The sequence below is a fragment of the Octodon degus genome, unplaced genomic scaffold, assembly GCF_000260255.1.
Source record: "Octodon degus isolate 3935 unplaced genomic scaffold, OctDeg1.0 scaffold00087, whole genome shotgun sequence".
In the NCBI taxonomy this organism is placed as follows: Eukaryota; Metazoa; Chordata; class Mammalia; order Rodentia; family Octodontidae; genus Octodon; species Octodon degus.
Window position 1 is genome coordinate 10,368,924 of NW_004524663.1, and position 20,572 is coordinate 10,389,495.

Consider the following 20,572-nt stretch of genomic DNA (forward strand, 5'->3'; position numbering starts at 1 on the left):
TAAAAAAAGGGTTGGGGAGGGAGAGACTATAGATCTCTGTTAGCCTTTACTACCAACATCTTAAGAATGGCTATTTTAACTCTTGATATTTTTAAACCATGACTTCCAAGATGAAAATCTTTTATTGCAAGAAATCCATTTCTGCAGTGTATCATTGACATTCTTTTGTCAATGAGAAGACACACTTTATAAACAGTTTTTAAAAATGCAAGTTTATTCTTTTGGGTTGCAAGTACCATATTACAATAATTTGATGTAACATGAGGTTAGTTAATTACAGTCTGTTAGTATAAGGCAGTTTCCTTCCAAGCCAAGAGGACCCAAGATGTTTTGCTGGAATGCCACCATACATATAGCTAAGGAGGGAGGGGAAGTAGCGGGGGAGAGGGGTTTAGAAATTGGAGCCACTGCCATTTTCTGTTTCCAACCTCACACTTTGCTTGACTATTACTCGAGAAAGTAGGGTAATATGTTGAGACACTGTTCTCATCATCTTTTAACTAAAGTACAGTAGCTCCTGACCATGACATTCAGCTGTAGACATTTCTGTGTGGCACATAACTCATAATGGACATCCCAGCATTCTTTGTTTGGCAGGATGCAATCCACAGTGATGTCCTTAACATTGTCTGTGACACAAACCCATTCAGCAGAAATTGTTTTAATGAAAAATGTCATACTTCTCAAAGTAATGGATATATGTGCAAAATTACTATTGTTTTGGGGGTAGGGGAGGAATGGTCACAGGGAAAAGGAATCTTAATTTTCATAGCATGCTTCAACCTTTCTCTTTGATTGCAAGTCTCCCAAAGTGTCATGGAAGCCAGTATGACTATCAACACCACACCAGAAGATAAAAGACTTACATAAAATTAAACCAGCCTCTGCACTTTTTTTTAAGATAGTTTATTAGAATGAAGCCAGTGAGAAGTCAAGACAGCAGAAAGGTGGGCTAGAGTGGGCATCGTGAATTGTCAAAGACAAAGTAACAGCCACCATACTTAAATTTTAGTCTAATAGAAATTAATGTATTTCTGATAACCTGGTGGTGTTTGGTAATTCCCATTTTTAGAAAGCATATAGTATTAACATTCAAATAAGGCATAAGAGTTTTATAAAGAACTAATGACTTAATCCTTTTAAAAAGCCTTGCTTCATTTTGAAAGATCAACAATGAATTTTTTAAAAATATAAAAACAAAAGTAAGTGTGTCCCCCAGGACATAAGCACCACTGGCTGGCACCTAAATTTAAATGTCTGGAAAAAAATGGGCCAAACTCTTAAAAGGGCCAGTTAACAGCCTATACAGGTGCTTGCTAGATTTGTTTCAGCACCAAGTAAAGTAAGAGTATCACATGGAAAAAGCAGTTGGAGTTTCCCTCTGCTTCTCAGGTGCCCCATTTCCTACCAGGCACAGTGCGTGAGCGTGCATCCTTGTTGCCCTACTAAGGAAACAGGATTATGTTTTAAACAGCTGCTCAGGGGACACCAGCAGAATTCTTTCCTCTGGATGTAGGATGGCAGTGAACACTAGCAGACAGCAGTTTCTTCAGTGGGAGTAAAGATCTCCTTTAGGAAACTCGGTTACTTTTCTGATCCTTTTCTAACCTAGCTATTCCTTTTGTTGCTACACCTGTTTACTAATTGTAGTTGTGTTACCATCAAGGGAATATCTTCCTGACATGGCTGATCTATTTATAAGCCCTAAATTATGAAGCATGCTTGCTTTACATTGTGCCAACTTTATTTTTCTTTGTACTATAATTTGTTGTTTGCCAAGGTATATTATAAATTTGGGTTAAAAAGAAACTGACAAGTAGATCCTGTTTCTTAGCATAAGTAACTTCTGAAAACCTGCCTATATTTTCCATTGAAACTCATTCACTGTTGGTGCTAATCAAAAAATTTTGTCATTTTTACATAAATCATATCCCTCAACACATAAGTATTTTCAAAAGAAAATAAGCTAATTTCTTATATGCTAATTGTTTTTGTTTCAAATTCTGAGTAAGCTAAAAGTATGTCTAATAACAATAAATAGGGCATATGTAGCTAGCTTTATGTTTATTAGTGGAAAGGCAACAATGAATTTGCATCTTGCAACGTCTATAAATCGGGTTGCATTTTTTCTGTAACTTTATGTCAGGAAACTATAGATACAGTGTCTCACAAAACCATATTCCACAGGACTAGAAAAAAATTTTTTGCATCACTGCAAAAGTCTTGTATTTTCCCCAAGCAAGTGACATGTAACTTTTTTACTTCTCCAGAAAAATGTGAACATTTGAATTATCAAATACTGAACAAAAAAATGACTACCAACTGCTCTTTTAATTTCACATTTTTTTAAGCTTTAACATACCTGGTGTTTTTGAATTGTACACCTATAAAAGACAAATGAATAAAACATACTAGACAACTTGTAAAGATCGGTCTTATCTGATTCATTTGGCACATCTTTAGTAACACTCAGAATCAAATCAATAGAAATAAAACAATTTTCAGAAAATTCATACATGCTTGAGTTTTAGAAAACAGAAGCTGCGAAAGGCACAGAAGAGTTTCTTCTGCTCATCTTACTAGGTACGTGCTTTTCTCTCATGGAGTAATGGAGGTTTGCTGGCTTTTCTGTGGCACTTTTGTTTGTAGGAAGGCATATACATGTGGCCAGATCTTGTTTGTTTCTGTTCCAGAAAATGTTTCCAACACCCCTTTTTTCCTAAAGATTGGAGAAAAAAAAAAAAATCCATAGGCCCAAGTTTTCCTAATGAGCCTTTTCAAAAAAACTTGTTCATTAAAGATGACAGCGAAGGTTTAAGAGTTTCATTAAGTATAGGTCCATGTGATCAAAGGAGAAGGGAATTATAGCGCTATTGGAAAACCTAGATTTTAGTTTCAGCTTTGCCCCCTGGCTTACAGAAATGGGCACATCAAAAATAATAGCAGCTATCATTTATTAGGTGTGCACTGTGCTAATTTAATCTGTTAAAAAGCTCGGCTTTTCTTTAGTTACTGATAATAGTGTCTCTTTTGTAAAATTAACTTGGTCCAAATCACTGTGATGGTGGCATGTTTCCAAATGGGACTTGTTAGGCACTAGAACACCCTTTTGTCCACTTATGTCTTAGGCAAAATAAGCTAATATTTCATTATCCTTTTTTGCTGAGATTTGTTTGTTTATCCATCCTTGTGAATTTTAACAGGGGAATAGAAAGTGTTAAGTTTTATTGGTTTTCCCATTAGATTCTTCCATTTCTCCTGGGCAGGCTGGTCTGGCTTATGATGAGGCCAGTAGCCAGAGTCCATTTTACTTACCCATTTCCTATGGACCAGATGGTAAGGAGTGAGATCAGAATCCCGGGGTTTCTTTTCAAACCACACAGCCCTCCAGTCTCCCAGTCTCACTAATCCCACCGCTCCCAACCCAAACACTCCTTTGCGTATACATGAGTTGACAGGCAGTATAAGAGCAAGTGAAGAATGATTTACCATTTTCTGAAAACAGGAGTCCTGTGTACCTCTGCAGCTTACTAAGTTTTCAGAGTTTTCACTTAGAACAAAAGGATTTCTTTTTGATCCCTCATGAAATTTCCTACAGTTAGCACTTTTTTTTTGTAAGACACATCTGCTCTAGAGAGAAATTGTGTCAACACACTATTTTCTTTGCCTATTATAAGCTCTTTAGTTTCTGAATTCACAGGTATCTAGTAAGACTTTCAAGAGAACAAGCCTAACAAGTTTTAGCCTCTTATGAGCCACTTTCATATCAAACCAGTGTCATAAGTAGGTTAATCTGCAGCCCTCTAGTGAGTCCTAGAATCATGTCCTGAATGAATGTTTGTCATTTTAATTACTGTGACAAAATGACTGTTACTAGCTCTAACAGTCCTCCAAAGAGTAAGAGCATTGTATTTGTAAACATAGACCTATTAATGTCCTACAGGTGAGAAAAAATTAAAAATAATGTGACAGCATTGTAAAATAATGCTACACTAAAGTTCTTACTAATGCTATTTTCAGCACTTAAGTCCAGCTTTAGTTCTGTGTGTGAGAACATACAAGAAAAAGACGAAATGATGGCAAAAGGTAACAGCCTGAAGAAGCCTAGAAAGAAAGAATATCTCGGGGCTGGTGAGATGGCTCAGTGGTCTAAAGCACCTACTTAGAACAAGCTTAGCAAAGCACAGGGACCGCGGTTCAATCCCCCAGCACCACATGCCAGCCAGCCCCGCCCCCTGGTGGGCTGAGCTGGCCACACACACACACACACACACACACACACACACACACGAATAAATAAATAAAAATTTTAAAAAAAAGAAAAAGAAAAGAAAGAATATCTCTTAAGGACCTATGCCATTCATTTCTGCAGCCTTTCCCAACTTCTCACATTTGGCCACACTAACTCTTCAGACTTTGTGGTGGTGGTGTCTGCCCACCAATAACATATTTTGCCTTCTGAAGACTACTGGAAATCTCCCCATAAGGTTCAAGTGAGACTCTCCATTCCGCATCTTCAAACATGGCATGGTCAGAGCTAATCTCTGTCAGCCACAAGACAAGCAGTGATGCTTGCTTTTCTGCATGGGTAGTTGAACTGGTAGGAAGTAAGCTAGTGTCAAGGGGAGCCCACTGAAGCACATGCCTGCAAATGGAGCTGATTTTTTTTTTTTTTTTAGTGTATTTGGTACAGGGTCTCACTACACAGCTTGTTGTAGTGATCTTCCTGTTTTCAGCCTCCCCAGTGCTGGGATTACAGGTGTGTGCCACCATGCCTGGTCTTGGTGGCTGGCTCAGCAGGTCACTAAGGGGCTGGGCTGGCACAGTGTGTGATGAATTAAACCCTGGTCCCTGCATTTGCCTAAGCAGGTGCTTGGTTTGCTGAGCTATCTCATGGGCCCTTGAAATTGGCTCTTAATGACTTAGTTAGCTAGCTTGCCTCTCTCTCCCTCCTTCTTCCTCTCTCTCCTCTTTCCTCTTACCCTCTCCCTTTCTCCCTCCCTCCCTTCCTTTCTCCAGGCCTAGCTATGCAGTTCAGGCTGCTCTTGAACTCATTGTGATCTCCTGCCTCAGTCTTCAAGTGCTGGGATTATAGGCATGTGCCATCATACCTGGTGATATTTTTTTTCAAGCCAAGCCATCTATCTACCTTTGAAATTTTTTAATTATATGATTAGCAAATTCTTCTTTTGCTTAAGCCATTGTGAGTTAGGTTCCTGATGAATAAAAGCATGTAGTGCCAGGCATGGTGACACATACCTGTATCCTAGCACTCAGAAGCTAGGCAGGGGAATTACTGTTTGAGGCCAGCCTGGACTACATAATAACACCCTATCTCAAAAAAAAAACCAAAAACAAACAAAACTAATAAAATATTTAAAATAAAAGAAAATATTTAAAATAAAATATAATGAAAAGTAAAATAATAAAAGCATGTATCACACTGCATGGTAAGCACTGTTTCCCTACTTACTAGTCCCCTGACTCATATAAAAGGTGAGTTTCCTGAGGCCTAGAAGGAATTGGGTCCAAATGTCTGGACCAAGGGCCTGGCACAACAATGACAGAATAATAGTCACAAACAATCGGTGCCTTAGCAGACAGGACTGCCCCAGGTCTTCCGTGGACTCTCTCACTTTCCCTTAACAGCTCCACACAGCAGGTGCTACAGATACTCTTTGTGTAACAGTCTACCTGCCTCACAGCTGTTTGTACTTACATCTGAGGCATGCTGTTCAGACTTATGGCCTTGTTTTTTTGTACAGTTCTGTACATCTTGTTTTTAGAGCCTCAATGCTGTTTTCTTATGCTGTGCACCTTATTTGTATAGTACTGTAACTTTTGCTAAGTGAACTGTACACAACAGAACTGTAGTTTTAAATTCTGTTATATATTACAAGCTAGGCATGGTGATGCACACCTGTAATCCCAGTACTTAACATGCTGAGGCAGGAGGATCACTGTGAGTTTGATGATAACATCAGCTAAATAGGGAGTTCAAGCCAGGCTGAATTGCACAATGAGACCCTGTTTCAAAAACAAAACAAAACAAAAAGTAACCTCTACATTACAGCACTGCTGGATCAAAGATTTAATTATTAAAACTGAAATACTACATCTTCTGGAAGAGAACGTAGGTAGAAACCTTAAGGACACAGGGGTAGATAAAGAGTTCATGAACAATAATCAAACTCAACGGAAATACTTCAAAGACTCAACAACTGGGATCTCATCTTCTTGAAAAGTTTCTGCACATCAAAAGAAATCACCAGCAGAGTAAAAAGAAAACCCACACAGTGGGAGACAACTGACAACTGTTCTTCAGACAAAGGACTCCTATCTAGAACATATAAAGAATTTTAAAAATCAGGCCTCCAAAATTCAAAGACCCAACCAAAAAATGGGCATCTGAGGTGAATATATACCTCACAAATGAAGACACAGGAATGGCAAATAAATATGTGGAAAAAAAAGTTCAACATCATTGGTCTTTCAAGAGATGCAAATTAAAACTGCTGAGATACCATGGCTATCATCAAGAAGTCAACCAATAACAAATGCTGGAGAGGCTGTGAGGAAAAAGGAGTCCTCCTCTGTTGGTGGAAGTGCAGGCTGGTACAACCACTGTGGAAATCAGTATGGAGATGCCTCAAAAAGTTAGGATTAGAGGTCCCATTCAAGCCAGCTATTCCATTCCTGGGTATTTTTCCAGAAGAACTGAAAACCTCATACCACAGCAGTATATGTGCACCCATGTTTATAGCAGCACAATTGTCATAGCTAAATCTTGGAAACTACCCAGATGGCCATCAACTGAGGAATGGATAAAAAAGATGGTATTTTTACACAATGAAGTATTATTCAGCTAGACTGTGTAGATAAATGGATGCAGCTAGAGACTATTGGTAAGTGAAGTAAATCAGATCCATATGTGCAAACATCATATTATCTCTCTAGTGTGAGAACCTGAAAGAGTAATTAAACTCTAAAAGGTACAACAGATACTGAGAAAGGGAAAGAAACTGTCCAATGGGAAGGAAAAACTGGGATGAAGAAAAGGATGTAGAATAGTTTGGATAATTTGTATTGTTGATTGCTGCTGGTCTTTTGAAGGGAGCAGTTAATTCTTGAAAATTGTTTTATTTTACTCTAACTTAAAGCTTAGTCTCTTTTGTTTAAATGAATCTTACACATTCATATCTGGTAATCTGAACAAGCAATCTGAAGATAATATCAGGTAATACAGCGACCATTGTTGAATTCCTATTTCTTTGTTTAGTGAAATCTTGTATCATTTCTAATGTTGTTTTTTTAAATCACTGTATTCTTTAAAAATTAAAAAAAAATACATTATAGCACTGCCATAAGTTATGCAAATAAAAGCAAATCTGTCAAGTTGGAGTTTCCTCTGACCATTTCTTTGCTCTGAGTATTGTAATGTACATAGTATATACAATTCCTCACTTAGCAACCAATTCACTGAATGACCCAGTCACAGGAACAGAAAGCAGTAGTTAAATGAGGAAGACCTGTATTTAATACTGCCTGATCTTATAAAATGTTTATGTTGCTGGCACTGCTGGCATTACTCAGAGTGACAGGAGCTAGTCATCCTCAAAGCCAGGCTTTTTATGAATCACAAAATTACAACAATAGCTACTGTAAAAAGTGAACTGCCAACTGTTTTATCATTTCATCCTCCAGAAATATCTAGTAAAAGTTTGGAGACTACTGCTTCAGATTTTATTGCATACTTAGCCCTATTACAACAGTAACTACTGTCATAACAGCTAATGCTTACATAGTGCTTTCTGCATGTCAGCCATAATTTTATTAACTCACTTTCAAGCCTTTATTCTCATAGAGGACAAAATAGGCAGAGTTTAAGGAAGAGGTTAAAGCTAATTCTCTTACACAGCAAGATGGGACCTGAATTTGAGCGTTCTGGCTGCAGAGCCTGCTGTCACTGTGGCACTACTTCCTTGACACAGAACCCTTACTCACAAGCAAACAAATGAAAGGAACAAGGAGGCAGGGCAAGCTAGGCAGCAGGACTGGGAGCCTGCAGCAGGGATTGACGCAGCACAGCACCCGTTTTGTGTGGTGATAGGAATTCTCTGAACAGATCAAAATCATGTTAGAATAGAAGCTTAATTTTAAAGACCTTTAGCCAAATAAGGGATCTAAAGGTTAGTTGTCACTTAGGATGCTTCAGTGCTAAGGCATCCTCCATTGGCACATGCAGAGGGCTTTGGGTTGCCTCCTAGCAGGCATGTGGGTGACACTGGCCTGCTTAAGACTCTAGGTGTGAACTAGTCAGTTATCCTTCCCCTGGGCCCAGTGACTGCTTCAGTGACCCCTAGAATATTAAGGCCCTGACAACAGTGGCTGTTCAGTTGGCCTAATCTGAGAGATGCTTGGAGCTTTTATACACTGACAGAAAGATGGGCTCCTCAGTCCTCATGAAAGAAGCAGCCGTGCCTGTTCTGACCAAATGTCTGCAGTCACAGGGAACCTTGAGGACAAAGCCAGTAGTACTAAAGAAGGCAAAGTAAAGAGACTGGCAAAACTTATCAAACCTAGGACTGACAGGCCCAACCTACTTCTGGAATTCTTTGTTACACAAGCTAATAAATTTCCTTTATTACTTAAGCCAATTGAATATGGGTCTTCTGGTATTTTAGCTGTAACATGGAAAATAAAAAATGGACTTTGTGCCTTGTCATGTAAAAGAGGTTCCAAAAAGCAAGAACTCACTGGTAATATTCCAGGACCGGCTCTGTTTGGGCTTCGTAAGCCTTGAGTCTCTTGATCACTGTCTCCGGTTTATCATCCTCACGTTGAACCAGAGGCTCTCCAGTCAGATCATCAATACCCTAGATAGGAGTTCGAAGATACTTCTATCAAATATTGAATCTTTGAAAGATATTTTATAAGCAGTTTATTATTTTTAATCATATCTTCTCTGTGTAAGCAGCAAGCACAAAACTGTGCTAGCTTTTAAGTACATGGAATCCAACCCAAGATAGATGGCTGCAACCCTTCATCACAAAGTGCGTGCCTTTGTTGTGTCACAGGCCAGCCAGCATGAAGCGCTGCCTCAACACAGGACTGAAAGCAGCGGGCCAACTGATATGGGACTGGAACCTCCATAACTGAACATGATTATTTAGGTATTTCTTACAGTAGCAGAAGGCAAATACTCGTAGATCTTCTTAGTTAAAAGGTTTTCTAAATAGCCTCTAAATCATTCAAAATGTACAGAAAACACTTCAGCTGTAGACCTTGAATCTCATCTGCAAGCCAAATCCCCTCACCTTAGCTCCTAACAAACTTCCTGGCACAAAATACAAAGTTAATAAATAGTTCAGCATGAATAACAAACTCCTGTTGCTCCTGGAGCACCTCTGCCACCAAGCTGAGTGGTCTAGATGCCTCTGCTATCCCAAGTAACCTGAGGAAACACCCGCAGGAGCTTTCCAAGTTCACAGAACTCATACCTAAAGGCAAGAGAATTCAGGGAGAGGCAGTTCCAACACAACTACTCACCACAGTTTTGGGAGGGTTGAATTCAATGTTGTAGACTCTGCCACTGCCTGGATGAATCCAGCGAGCAGTGAGACGCTGTTTAATGACCTCAAAGGGCACATTCAGGTTGATCACTGTGTCTATCTGATAGGCTTTGTCCAGGGCTTCTGCCTGTGGAAGTGTCCTGGGAAAACCTTTACAAAGTAAAACAAATAGTAATGAGGGGAAGGTGAGAGAAGGAGGAAGAAAGGAAAAGTATTTATGTAGAACAAAAGGAATAACATTAGACAGGCTGTAGTATAATTGTGATGGTTAATTTTTGTGTTCCAATTTGACCAGGCTATGTGGTGGCCAAATACTGGATCAAATATTCTGGGTGGGTGTTTATGTCAGGGTGTTTTTGGATCAGATTAACACTTAAATAGGTAACAGTCACTCCTTCAGACTGTCATAATAACCATAAGAGAGGTACTATATTATTACCATTTTACAGATTACATTTAGGTACAGCGAGGTTGAGTAACTTGCTCTAGCAACTAGGCAGAGGATGTAGAATTTGAACACAAGTTAGCCAACTCAACACCTATTGCTTATCAACATGAGGCATACACTGAAAGAAAAAACATCTTGGTAAAAATACCTGTCTATTGCTGTAGTTCTGATTAAAAGGTTTACACTCATAGACTTAGACCCCAACATGAACTGAAAGAGGCGAGCTGCATGAAAATGACCTCTCACACTAACAGAAAGATAAGGACAGTTCCCGCAGCATCACTCCAACTGCAAGCAGCTGGCTGTGACCCCAGCGTTCGTAGGGAGGGGATTAAGTGGAATGTGATACATACTTCAGCAAGCAAGCTCCTGCTTAGCCTATTTCAAAAAGTTCAATCTGTTAAATACAGTTTAATTCAGTGAAAACAAAATGCTCCCAAATGGCATATACATACTATGTATGTACATGTATGTGTACAGATCAAGAAAAGTAGTATTAGATGTTGAAGAGGGAATCTTCATATAAGATACATGTGTAGATTTTTTTTTTTATCACTAGCTATGGAAAAAAGCCCATTGGAATTACATGTCAAGCAATTCAGAGAGGTTGTTCCTGAAGGCTATGACCACTGAGGGCTTTAAGTCTCTCATATTTATATCCTTTTAATTTTTAAAAGTGAATAGTATTGTTGGAATAGAGCAATGATTTTAAAAATCAAAAATAATAAAGGTTTGCCCTCCCAAGCCCTTCCACTGTGTCCCTGTCTTTGACCCATTCCCCACTTGTGCTGAGCGACGACCAGGGAGTAGTTTCATGGCTAATTTGCCATAGTCCTGTGCTGGGCTGCCCCTCCGCCCTGTCCGGACACTATATTCCTGCAGCCTACTAGGACCTCACACAAAGGGGAGTGCTCCAAAGCCCTCTCATCACACACAGAAAGAAGCAAGACTTCACTCAACTTTTAAAAATAGTTTTCAATTCCAAACCTGAGATATACTTTCTATTAGAAAATAAGTAGGTATTTCTCTACCACATTATTGTATTCACACAACTTTTATTGCAAAGCACTTATTGGTTTCTGTACTTACCCAAATTTCTATTTACTTGTTTGCTACCTGTCTCCTGCTAGAATGTACATTCCACACAGGCAAGGATTTGTTCACATTTAGGCTCAGAGCCTCAAACACCTTCTGGCACATTGAAAGTATTCAGTTAATATTTGTGTACTGAATAAATACAAGAAGTGTGGTGCGCACAGGGTCTGTCACTTAACATAGTCTCTGCCCACCAAAGACCCTCTCTACATGTTCTAAGAATTTCTGAGTCCTCAAGATTCTTCGCAAATACTGATAGCAAGTTCAGTCAATGGACCCATGTAGGCAAACTCCCGGATGGGAGCTCCCACAAATACGCCCAGGTGACTGCTCGCCCGGCTGCTCCTGCCTTGTGCTCTCCTTCACCTTCCTGATACCAGTCGAATCCACTTGGAACCTTTGTACAAATCAGAAAACAGCGAAGCTTCCAGAAGGCACGTGGCAGGGCCACAGAGTTGGTGAAGTGCACCGCGTCCATGCTCCAAGGTGGGGGACAGGGCTGAGTAGGCAAGAACAGAGCACTGGCAAGCAAGGCTACAGCAGCACATCCTCTTCCCAAAGCGGATAGTATGACTTCAAGCCTGCAGAGAAAGCTAATGCTGGTTTTAAAATATAGATAGATCTCTCTTTCATGTCTTCTCTATATCAACGAAGCAATGATTAGAAACCAGAGCTTGCCCTCAAGGGTTCTGCCACACGTCTGGCTGGGGAATTTTACAGCTCATTCTGAGTTACTCTAGGGGCTTCCTGCTGTTAATAGTAAGCCTTCCTCATCACTGAATACTCTCAAGTCCCTTCCCTGCCATTCTTGACCGGACTGACCACAGCCCATGAAGTGCTCAGCTTTTGCTGACAGAAATGCCAGTGACGCACCACTTACCATCCAACAGCCAGCTGCACTGGGTGAGATTTTTCAGCTCATGCAGGGCCAGTCGAGTCATGACATCATCTGGAATAAGCTTCCCTTGGTCAATGAAAGTCTTGGCTAACACACCAATTTCTATAGCAGAGAGGGGGGAAAAGCATATGCATTTGTTTGATCCTACTCCAGGGCTCTAGGAACTGGCTGTCTAAAGCAAGCCTCTAGGAGCACACTCATATGAAAATGTATAGCATTGGGCCAGCGAGATAGCTCAGCAGACAAAGTGTCTGCTTAGGCAAGCACAGGGAGCAGGGTTTGATCCCTGGCACCACATGCCACACCGACCCCACCCCTGGCCCCACTGAGCCAGCCACCAAGATGTGGTGGTGCATGCCTGTAATCCGAGCACTGGGGAGACTGAAAACAGGAGTATCACTACGAGTCCAAGCTGCATAGTGAGATCCTGTACCAAATGCATAATAAATAAATAAATAAATAAATAAATAAATAAATAAAATGTGTAGCATTAACTTTTCTGCTAAAAATCAACAGCTATAAAGTAAGCTAAGCCTATTTAAAATCTTCCAAGGTTGGGAGGATCAAGTTATATCATATACAGGTACAAATTTCTCTCTGATGAATGTGACCATTATGTATACCTAAAATATATCAATGAAATATGACTGAAAAAAAATCCAGTATGTATAGCATGTATAAATATAGGGCCAGCCAGATAGCTCATTGGATTAAAGCACCTGTTTAGGTAAATGCAGGGGGAGGAGGTTCAATCTCCAGCCTGCTGTGCTGGCTCTGCCCCCAGAGCATGCTGAGATTGCAGTTAAGCGTGGTAGCACATGCCTGTAATCCCAGCGTTTAAGAGGCTGAAAACAGGAGAATCACTACGAGTCTAATCTACATAGTGAGACCCTGTAGACCCTGTAGACCCTGTACTAAATACAAAACAAGGAAAAATTTAAAAATAAATAAATAAATATACACATAGAAAAAAATAATGCAAAGCTATAGTCATTTCTGTGTGATAGAACTGATTAGTTTTTATAAATTTCAAAACTTTTCTGTACTTTCTAAATTTTCTATTAGAGGGCTGGTGAGATGGCTCAGTGGTCTAAAGCACCTACTTGGAACAAGCTTAGCGAAGCCCAGGGACCACGGTTCAATCCCCCAGCACCACATGCCAGCCAGCCCCGCCCCCTGGTGGGCTGAGCTGGACACACACACACACACACACACACACACACATATAAATAAATAAATAAAAATTTAAAAAATAAAAAAATAAAATAAAATAAATTTCTATTAGAAAGAATACACAGAAAAATAGTTTTCTTTTTATGTAAGAGTTTTGATTAGATATTATTTGCTATCATGTGCTAGTGTAGAGAATTTTCTAATCTCTAACAGGTGCTGCTGTCATAGAACAATTCAGTTTTTGCCCTGGCTAGCATTGTGATATTACACTGTGTAATAAAATGTGCTGAAAAAAATTATGGACAGTTTGGAAATACTACCCACAACTTTCTTTCCTTTTTTCTTTTCTTTTTTTTCTTTTTGAGACAGGGTCTTGTTATGTAGGTCACTGTGGCAGTGCATTCATCCTATAGCCCAGGTTGGCCTCCAGTTCACAGCAATCCTGCCTCAGCCTCCCAAATGCCAGGATTATAGGCATGGCATGGCATTATTAGGCAACAGATTATTAATTCCCTTTATGACCCTTACCAAACTCTTTACATAGACTGAGAACTGCAAAACTATTATAATCTGTTTATATACAATTCTGTGTCCTTTTTCACTATGAATTATTTTATAAATACTATTATGTAACCCTATTGGATCACTCCTGGTAAGTACTGTTTCTATCAAGGTCTAGCCATGTGCCTTTTTCATATATAAAAATATACTTCCTCACAGCAATTCTGTTGGACTTTTTTTTTTTTGGTAGAACCGAGGATTGAAGATTGAACTCCGGCCCTTGTGTTTGCCAGGGAAGCGCTTATTCTACTAAGCCATTTCTCTGGCCCTCTGTTGGACATTTATGTTATATAAATTAGCCAGCTACATGTAAGAGCTTAACTTTGCTTTCTTTTTCATTTTTTCCTCTCCTGAATAATTTCTGATGGATATGTTCCTAGGAATCAGATTCAAGGGTCACAGTATATATGACCACTTTCATAATTCTTCATATGAATTGCAATACCGACCTCAAAACAGATTCCAAATTGTTCCATGCATGAAAATTTATTTTTTAACCAAAATTTTCAACTGCATGGAAATTGGCTGACACTTGACAGGTGCATTAGTAGGTTTACACGCAGCATCGGGAGAGGACCTGGATGCTGCAAGAGCTCTCCGGACTTAATAAGATCATCTTGGAGAAGCTCCACATTCTTAGTATGTGTAGACCACGCTATCTAAGAGCTTCATCTCCTCAATAGCGTTTGGGGAAAAAAGGTAAAACTTTTCAGTTCTCTAAGGCTGACTCCTAAAAAGTAATACAATACTTGTCAACCCCTTTCCTCCCATACTTCAAGCTGTAACCTCTTCTAAACATCTAACCAGTCCCAAGCCTGGAGGCACATGCCTCTAAGCCCAGCACTCTGGGATCTGAAGCAGAAGGATCACTCTGAGCTCAAGGACAACCTGGGTAAATAGTTCAGGACCAGCTCAGAACCACACAGCAGAGCCTGTCTCAAAAGATAAACATTTAATCAACGGCAACAAATGAATTTAGGTTGATAAGGCTAATAAAGTGATAAATTTAATTATTAGAAGAGCTTTGAGAAAAGATAAATCTGTTTTTACCACTTCTAGTGGACATTATACTAGATATTATAGCCAGAGAAATTAGTTCAGAAGCATAAACAAAAAGGACGTAGTTTATAAATGCATATAAATGTTATTTTTTATAAATTTTTGCATTTGAAAAAGTTTTCCCAGGGCCAGCCAGGTAGCTCAGTGGACTAAAACACCTGCTTAGGCAGATGCAGAGACCAGGGTTCAACCCCAAGCGTGCTGTGCCAGCCCTGCCCCCAGGGTGCACTGAGATAGCAACTGAGAGTGGGTGCAGTGGAGTACCTCTGTAATCCCAGCACTTGGGAGGGTGGAAATAGGAGGATCATTATGAGTCCAATGTGTGTAGTTAAGACCCTGTAGACCCTGTACTAAATATATAAAAATAAGTAAATAAATAGTTTTCCCAGATGAGGTCTGAACCCAGTGCTTTGCACTCCATTACATCCTCATCACTTTTTTAATTTTTTTTTTTTTATTTTAAGATAACAGTTCAGTAAGTTACTAGGTTGCCCAGAAATTTTTAAAAAGAAGTACAAAATTTGTAAGGGGAAATCTATGATATGGTTGAAAGAAATTAAGACCCAACTAAATGAAAAGACATTTGATATTTATGGACTGTAAGAATTAATGCTGTTCAGAGAATAATACCCTCCATAAATGACCTACAGATTCAAGGTAATCCTATCAAAATACTACCCTCCCAATGTCTTTGCAAAAATGAACAAGTATATCCTAAAATTCATATAGAAATTCAAGAGACCCAGCATAGTCAAAACAAGCTTTAAGAAGAAGAAAAATCTTGGAGGACACATACTTCCAGTTTCAAAACAGCAATCATGCCTTTGTGGTACTAGCTAAGAATAGACACATGCATGGACAGAACTGAATTCAGAGGCTAAAAATAACCCTCAGACTTACAGTCAATTGTTCAACAAGGAGACCAAGACAATTCAATGAAGAAAAAATAGTCTTTCCAACAAATGCTGCTGAAACAACTGAAAATCAGATAAAAAAGAATGAAGCTGGCTCATTGCTTCACACTAAGTATAAAAAAATTGACTGAATATGTAAGAGCTAATACTATAAAACTCTGAAAAGAAAACATGGGTATAAATCTTCACGACTGTACCACTAGCTATGAAGCCAAAAGCCCATCTAGCAAAGGGATAAGTAAATGGATAGGATTAAAATATTAAACCTTTCTGCTTTAAAGAATAGCATCAATAAAGGGAAGAGAGAATCCACTGGATGGAAGATGAAGTTTATTTTTGTTGGGAAGGAAAATTTTGCACCAGGCATGATGGTACACACCTGTAACCCCAGCACTGGGCGCCTGAAGCGAGAAGATTGCTGCGAGCTGGAGACCAGCCTGGGCTACACGTGAGTTCAAGGCCAGCCTGAACTACATAGTGAGATCCTGTCTCAAAAAGCTCCCCCGCCACAAAAAAAAGCAAAGAAAATTTGGGAAATCATGTCTCTGATGAGGAACTTGTACCTAAATACCTAAATGATTCACAGAGCTTTTGCAAACAGGAAAGGGACCACGAGGTGGAGGTGGGGATAAAAGAAGCAAGGAGATGTGTTATGCACATGTATGAACGCCCCACAGTGAATGTAATCACTGCTACTGCAAGCGTGTACTAATATACTAGCAGTGATAGTAATCATAAGAGAATAGAACACATTAATTTAAAAACGGGCACAGGATTTGAATATACTTTTCTTCAGAGAAGATGGACAAATGACCAATAAGCCCAGATGCTCAATATTACTAGTCACTAGAGAAATGCACATGGAAAATACAGTAAGACAGCACTTAAACTTCATTAAAGTGGCTGTCCTCAAAAGGTCAGACAATAAAGTATTGGCAAGATTGTGGAAAAACACTACCCTTGTACACTGCTGGGAGGATTATAAAGTGGTGCAGTCAATTTGGAAAACTGTAACAGTTTTGCAGTTTTTCAAAAGATTAAAATAATAACTAGCTATATGACCTAGGGGTTCCTCTCCTAAGCACACAAATTAAACTTAAAAACTTGTATGTGAATATTCATAACAGGATTATTCAAAACAGTCAAGAAGTAGAAACAACCCAAATGTCCATCAACTGATAAATGAATAAATAAACATGATATATCTATAAATGGAAAAATATTTAGCAATAAAACAAAATGAACTCTACTAATCTGCATTACAAAATGGATGAACCTTGAAAACATTATGTTAAATGAAAAAAGCCAGACACCAAACACTACTCACTGTACAATTCCATCTCCATACATGAATGTCCAGAAAAGAGCTGGGCGTGGTGGTGCACGCCTGTAATCCTAGCAGTCAGGAGCCTGAGGCAGGAGGATCACTGTGAGTCCGAGACCAGCCTGGGCTACACAGTGGGTTCAAGGCCAGCCTGAACTATATAGGAAGACCCTTTCTCAAAAAGCAAAAAGAATAGCAAAAGTTCGAAACGGGCAAACCTATAGACAGAGGCGAGATTTAGTGCTGCCTGAGGTTGAGAAAAAAATGGAAGAATAGCTGCTAAAGGAACAGGCTTTCTTTTTAAGGTAATAAAAATATTCAAAAACTGGTTGTGGTGACGGTTGCACAACTTGATACACTAAAAATCACTGAGTCATGCACTTTACGAGGGCTAATTTTGTGGTATGTGGGTTATTTCTCAATATATATTTTTAAAAGAAATAAAAAATTATTGGCAACCAAGAAAGAAAGAACAAAAAGCCAAATAATCTAATTACTACTCTGAGGTAATCTCAATTATCATTAAAACTGGTAATAGAAGCTGGGTGTGGTGATGCATACCCACAACCCTAGCAGAGGCTGAGGTAGGAGAACCACAAATTGAAGTCCAGTGTGGGCAATTTAGGAGGGCCGTGTTTCAGAATAAAAAGGAAAAAGGGGTTGGGGACGGCTGAATTCAATCATCAGTACCAGAAAAAGTAAAAAAGAAAATTAAGCAGTTCGCTTACTGCATTTTAAATGTTTATTCACTCTCAAAATTACTGAATGACTGTGATCTGAGATATTTTTTAACATTATGGTAAATTCTATCACTGTATGTATATCTTGCTAGGTTTCTTATAAAAATTACCATTTGCTTCCAAAATTAACAAATTTAGATGTAAAAGGTGCTGGATTCAATCCCCAGAATCAGAAAAATAGAAAACAAGGAAGAGGAAGAGGAAGAAAAGAATTATTGTTAAGAAATTTGGGAGCTTCTCCATTTATAAAAAACAAAATGTTAATTTAAAAGTATATTATTCATAATAAGCTAATATTCTATAAAGTTGTATGCAAATAAAAGTAGGAAAGTTAGAGGAAAATATGTAGAGGCAGAGGTCTCTAGATGGAAAAAGTAGACTTGGAAGGCTCATTAGGTCTCCTAGCTAATCCTGACTAGGTGTGAAAAACAAACTTCACTAGAGAAATTTTCCTGGAAAGCAGGTCAAGTACATACTGAATGAAACTGAACAGAAAGACCAGGGCTGGCCAGATAGCTCAGCAGACTAAAGCGCCTGCTTAGGCAGAGTGCAGAGGCTGTGGTGTGCTGAGCCAGCGATTGAGACAGGGCATGGAGGTGCACACCTGTAATCCCAGCTCTTGGGAGACTGAAAACAGGAGAATTACTACAAATCTAATCTACGTAGTGAGGCTGTGTAGAACCTGTCCTAAATACATTTTTTTAAAAAAGAAAGAAAAGACCAGACCACTGGAAGAAGTGACAGTAGGCAGAGGTGCCAGAGGCCAACCCAGTTATAGCGAGTTCGGGGAGGGAGGGGTCTCCGACCCTTTATAAAAGTAGCTGAACAAAGGCCCTCAGGTCCTCCCTCTTTCCAGAGTCCCCCGACCCTGATTCTTATCAGGTAGCTAGGTATTTTCTTTCTCCGCATTCCTTTTCCTCATTACAAATCAAGTGTCTCCCTTTGGATAAACTTCATCCCTCAAATGTTTTTGCTGAGGCTGAGTTTATGATCCTGGTGGGCCACTTGGACAGCAGAACAGTGACACTCATGCCCCAGGTGTGATATCTTTGGTTCCCTGACTGGGAACCAGATATGACAAATAATGATGGTCAAAACCAGCTCTGAGGGGCCGGGGAGATGGCTCAGTGGAATAAGCGCTTCCCTGGCAAGCACAAGGACCTGAGTTCAATCCCTGGTTCTGAAAAAACAAAACAAAAAACAGCTCTGAGGGGCTGGGGAGGTAGCACAGGCTGTTTAAAGAAATATTTTTCTAATAATAAAGCTGAGCTGACACGGTGGCTGCCTCTGGGAGGCAGGAAGGAGATGTGCATGGGAAGAACACAGAGAAGAGCCCCCACAGCCCTAGTCCAGCGGTGAGGAAAGGGTGTCCCTTTAATTCTTCTAACCACACACAAATGCAGTACTTCTAGGCAACGAAGATTTCAGAAGAATTACACTGAAGACCCGGCACTGCCCAACGCTCCATGAAACCCTTAGAAGCTGCCACTAACTCTGCTACACTTCACCCCTCCCCACCCGCTCCACTTCAGAACACAGTATCAACTCAAGAACTATAAAAAGGCTCACCCTGATCTGGCTGCATCTGCCTTCTTCCCCTCCCCACTAGTCCTTAGCGCCACCATCAAGCACCTCACATGCTCTGGCTCCTCTGGCCCTTGTGCAAGCCCCTTGTACCTTCCTTGGTCTGACAAACTACTCACTGCTATGGTTTGAATGCAGTGAGTCCCTCGTCCCTTCCAGAACTCATGCTGAACTGAGACTGCACCACTGTGAAGGGAGACAGGCTAAATTCTCTTGAGAAGGAGTGCTGGGAATTGGACTCATTACCTTGAGAGCAGGCCAAGGAATGTCTCTTCTGCGGGTGCTCTCTTGCCCTTCCTTTGCCCTTCCTTCAGGTTGCAACGTAACACAAGGTCGTTGCCAAGCGTGACCGCCTCACCTTGGACTTCTGGCCTCCAGCACTGTGTGCTGAGAAAACTTGCCAGTCTCAGGTATGCAAATACACCAACAGAAAGTGGACTAAGACACTTACTTGTCTTTCAAAATATCTTTATGGGCTCTTCACATTGAGGCATCCCTCAGCCATCCTGACAAACACAAGTTCCTCCTCCAGGTTTCTGTCTGTCACAGTGCTGAAACTGTCCACATGTTGTTAAGGACTGAACTGTGTCAGCCCAAAGCTGTACATCTAAACCCTTCCTGATGTGACTACATTCAGAAATAGGCACTGTGTAGAGGTCATTAGGGTTAGATGAGGTCATAAGGGTGGGGCCCTAACTGGATGACTAGTGTCCTTATAAGCAAAGGAGGAGACACCAGGAGTACTTGGGCACAGAGGACATGCCATAAGAGAAGAAAGTGAGAATGTACTGTCTACAGAGGCAGAGAGGTGGTCCTTACAAGAAAACAGCTCTTCCAGTGCCTTGGATTTGCAGGCTCCAGATCCATGAGAGAACAAATCCTGTGGTGTCAGCTGCCTGCTCTGTGAGAGTGTCTGGCAGCCTGAGCTAATTAACACACACGTCTGTCTCTCACCTGCCCCTCGCCATGCCCATACCCACACACTGGGTGCTCAGTGGAGTCATGGGAGACTGGTAGACACATGGATGCATGCACAGAGAGATGAGCTGCCTGGACTCTCCTGAACTCTATCAAGGGGATTTTTAAATGCCTAACTTATTTTGCAAAAAAAAAAAAGAAAAGAAAAAAGAAAGAAAGAAAGAAAGAAAGAAAGAAAGAAAGAAAGAAAGAAAAGAAAAAAAAAGAAAAAAGAGAGAAAGACATT

The 20,572-nt window shown here is 40.0% G+C and overlaps 1 protein-coding gene across 1 annotated transcript in view; it reads right to left on the bottom strand.

The window, feature by feature from the left end:
- Positions 1-898: 898 nt before the first annotated feature.
- Positions 899-20,572, bottom strand: part of Ak3 (adenylate kinase 3) — a 26,334-nt gene continuing 6,660 nt past the window's right edge. The window contains exons 2-5 of the mRNA XM_004637188.3: positions 11,996-12,115; positions 9,550-9,722; positions 8,758-8,876; positions 899-2,719 (exon numbers count right to left, since the gene is read on the bottom strand). Of these exons, the coding sequence (XP_004637245.1) occupies positions 2,599-2,719; positions 8,758-8,876; positions 9,550-9,722; positions 11,996-12,115 (533 nt within the window). The 3' untranslated portion in view covers positions 899-2,598. The remainder of the gene's footprint in view (positions 2,720-8,757; positions 8,877-9,549; positions 9,723-11,995; positions 12,116-20,572) is intronic.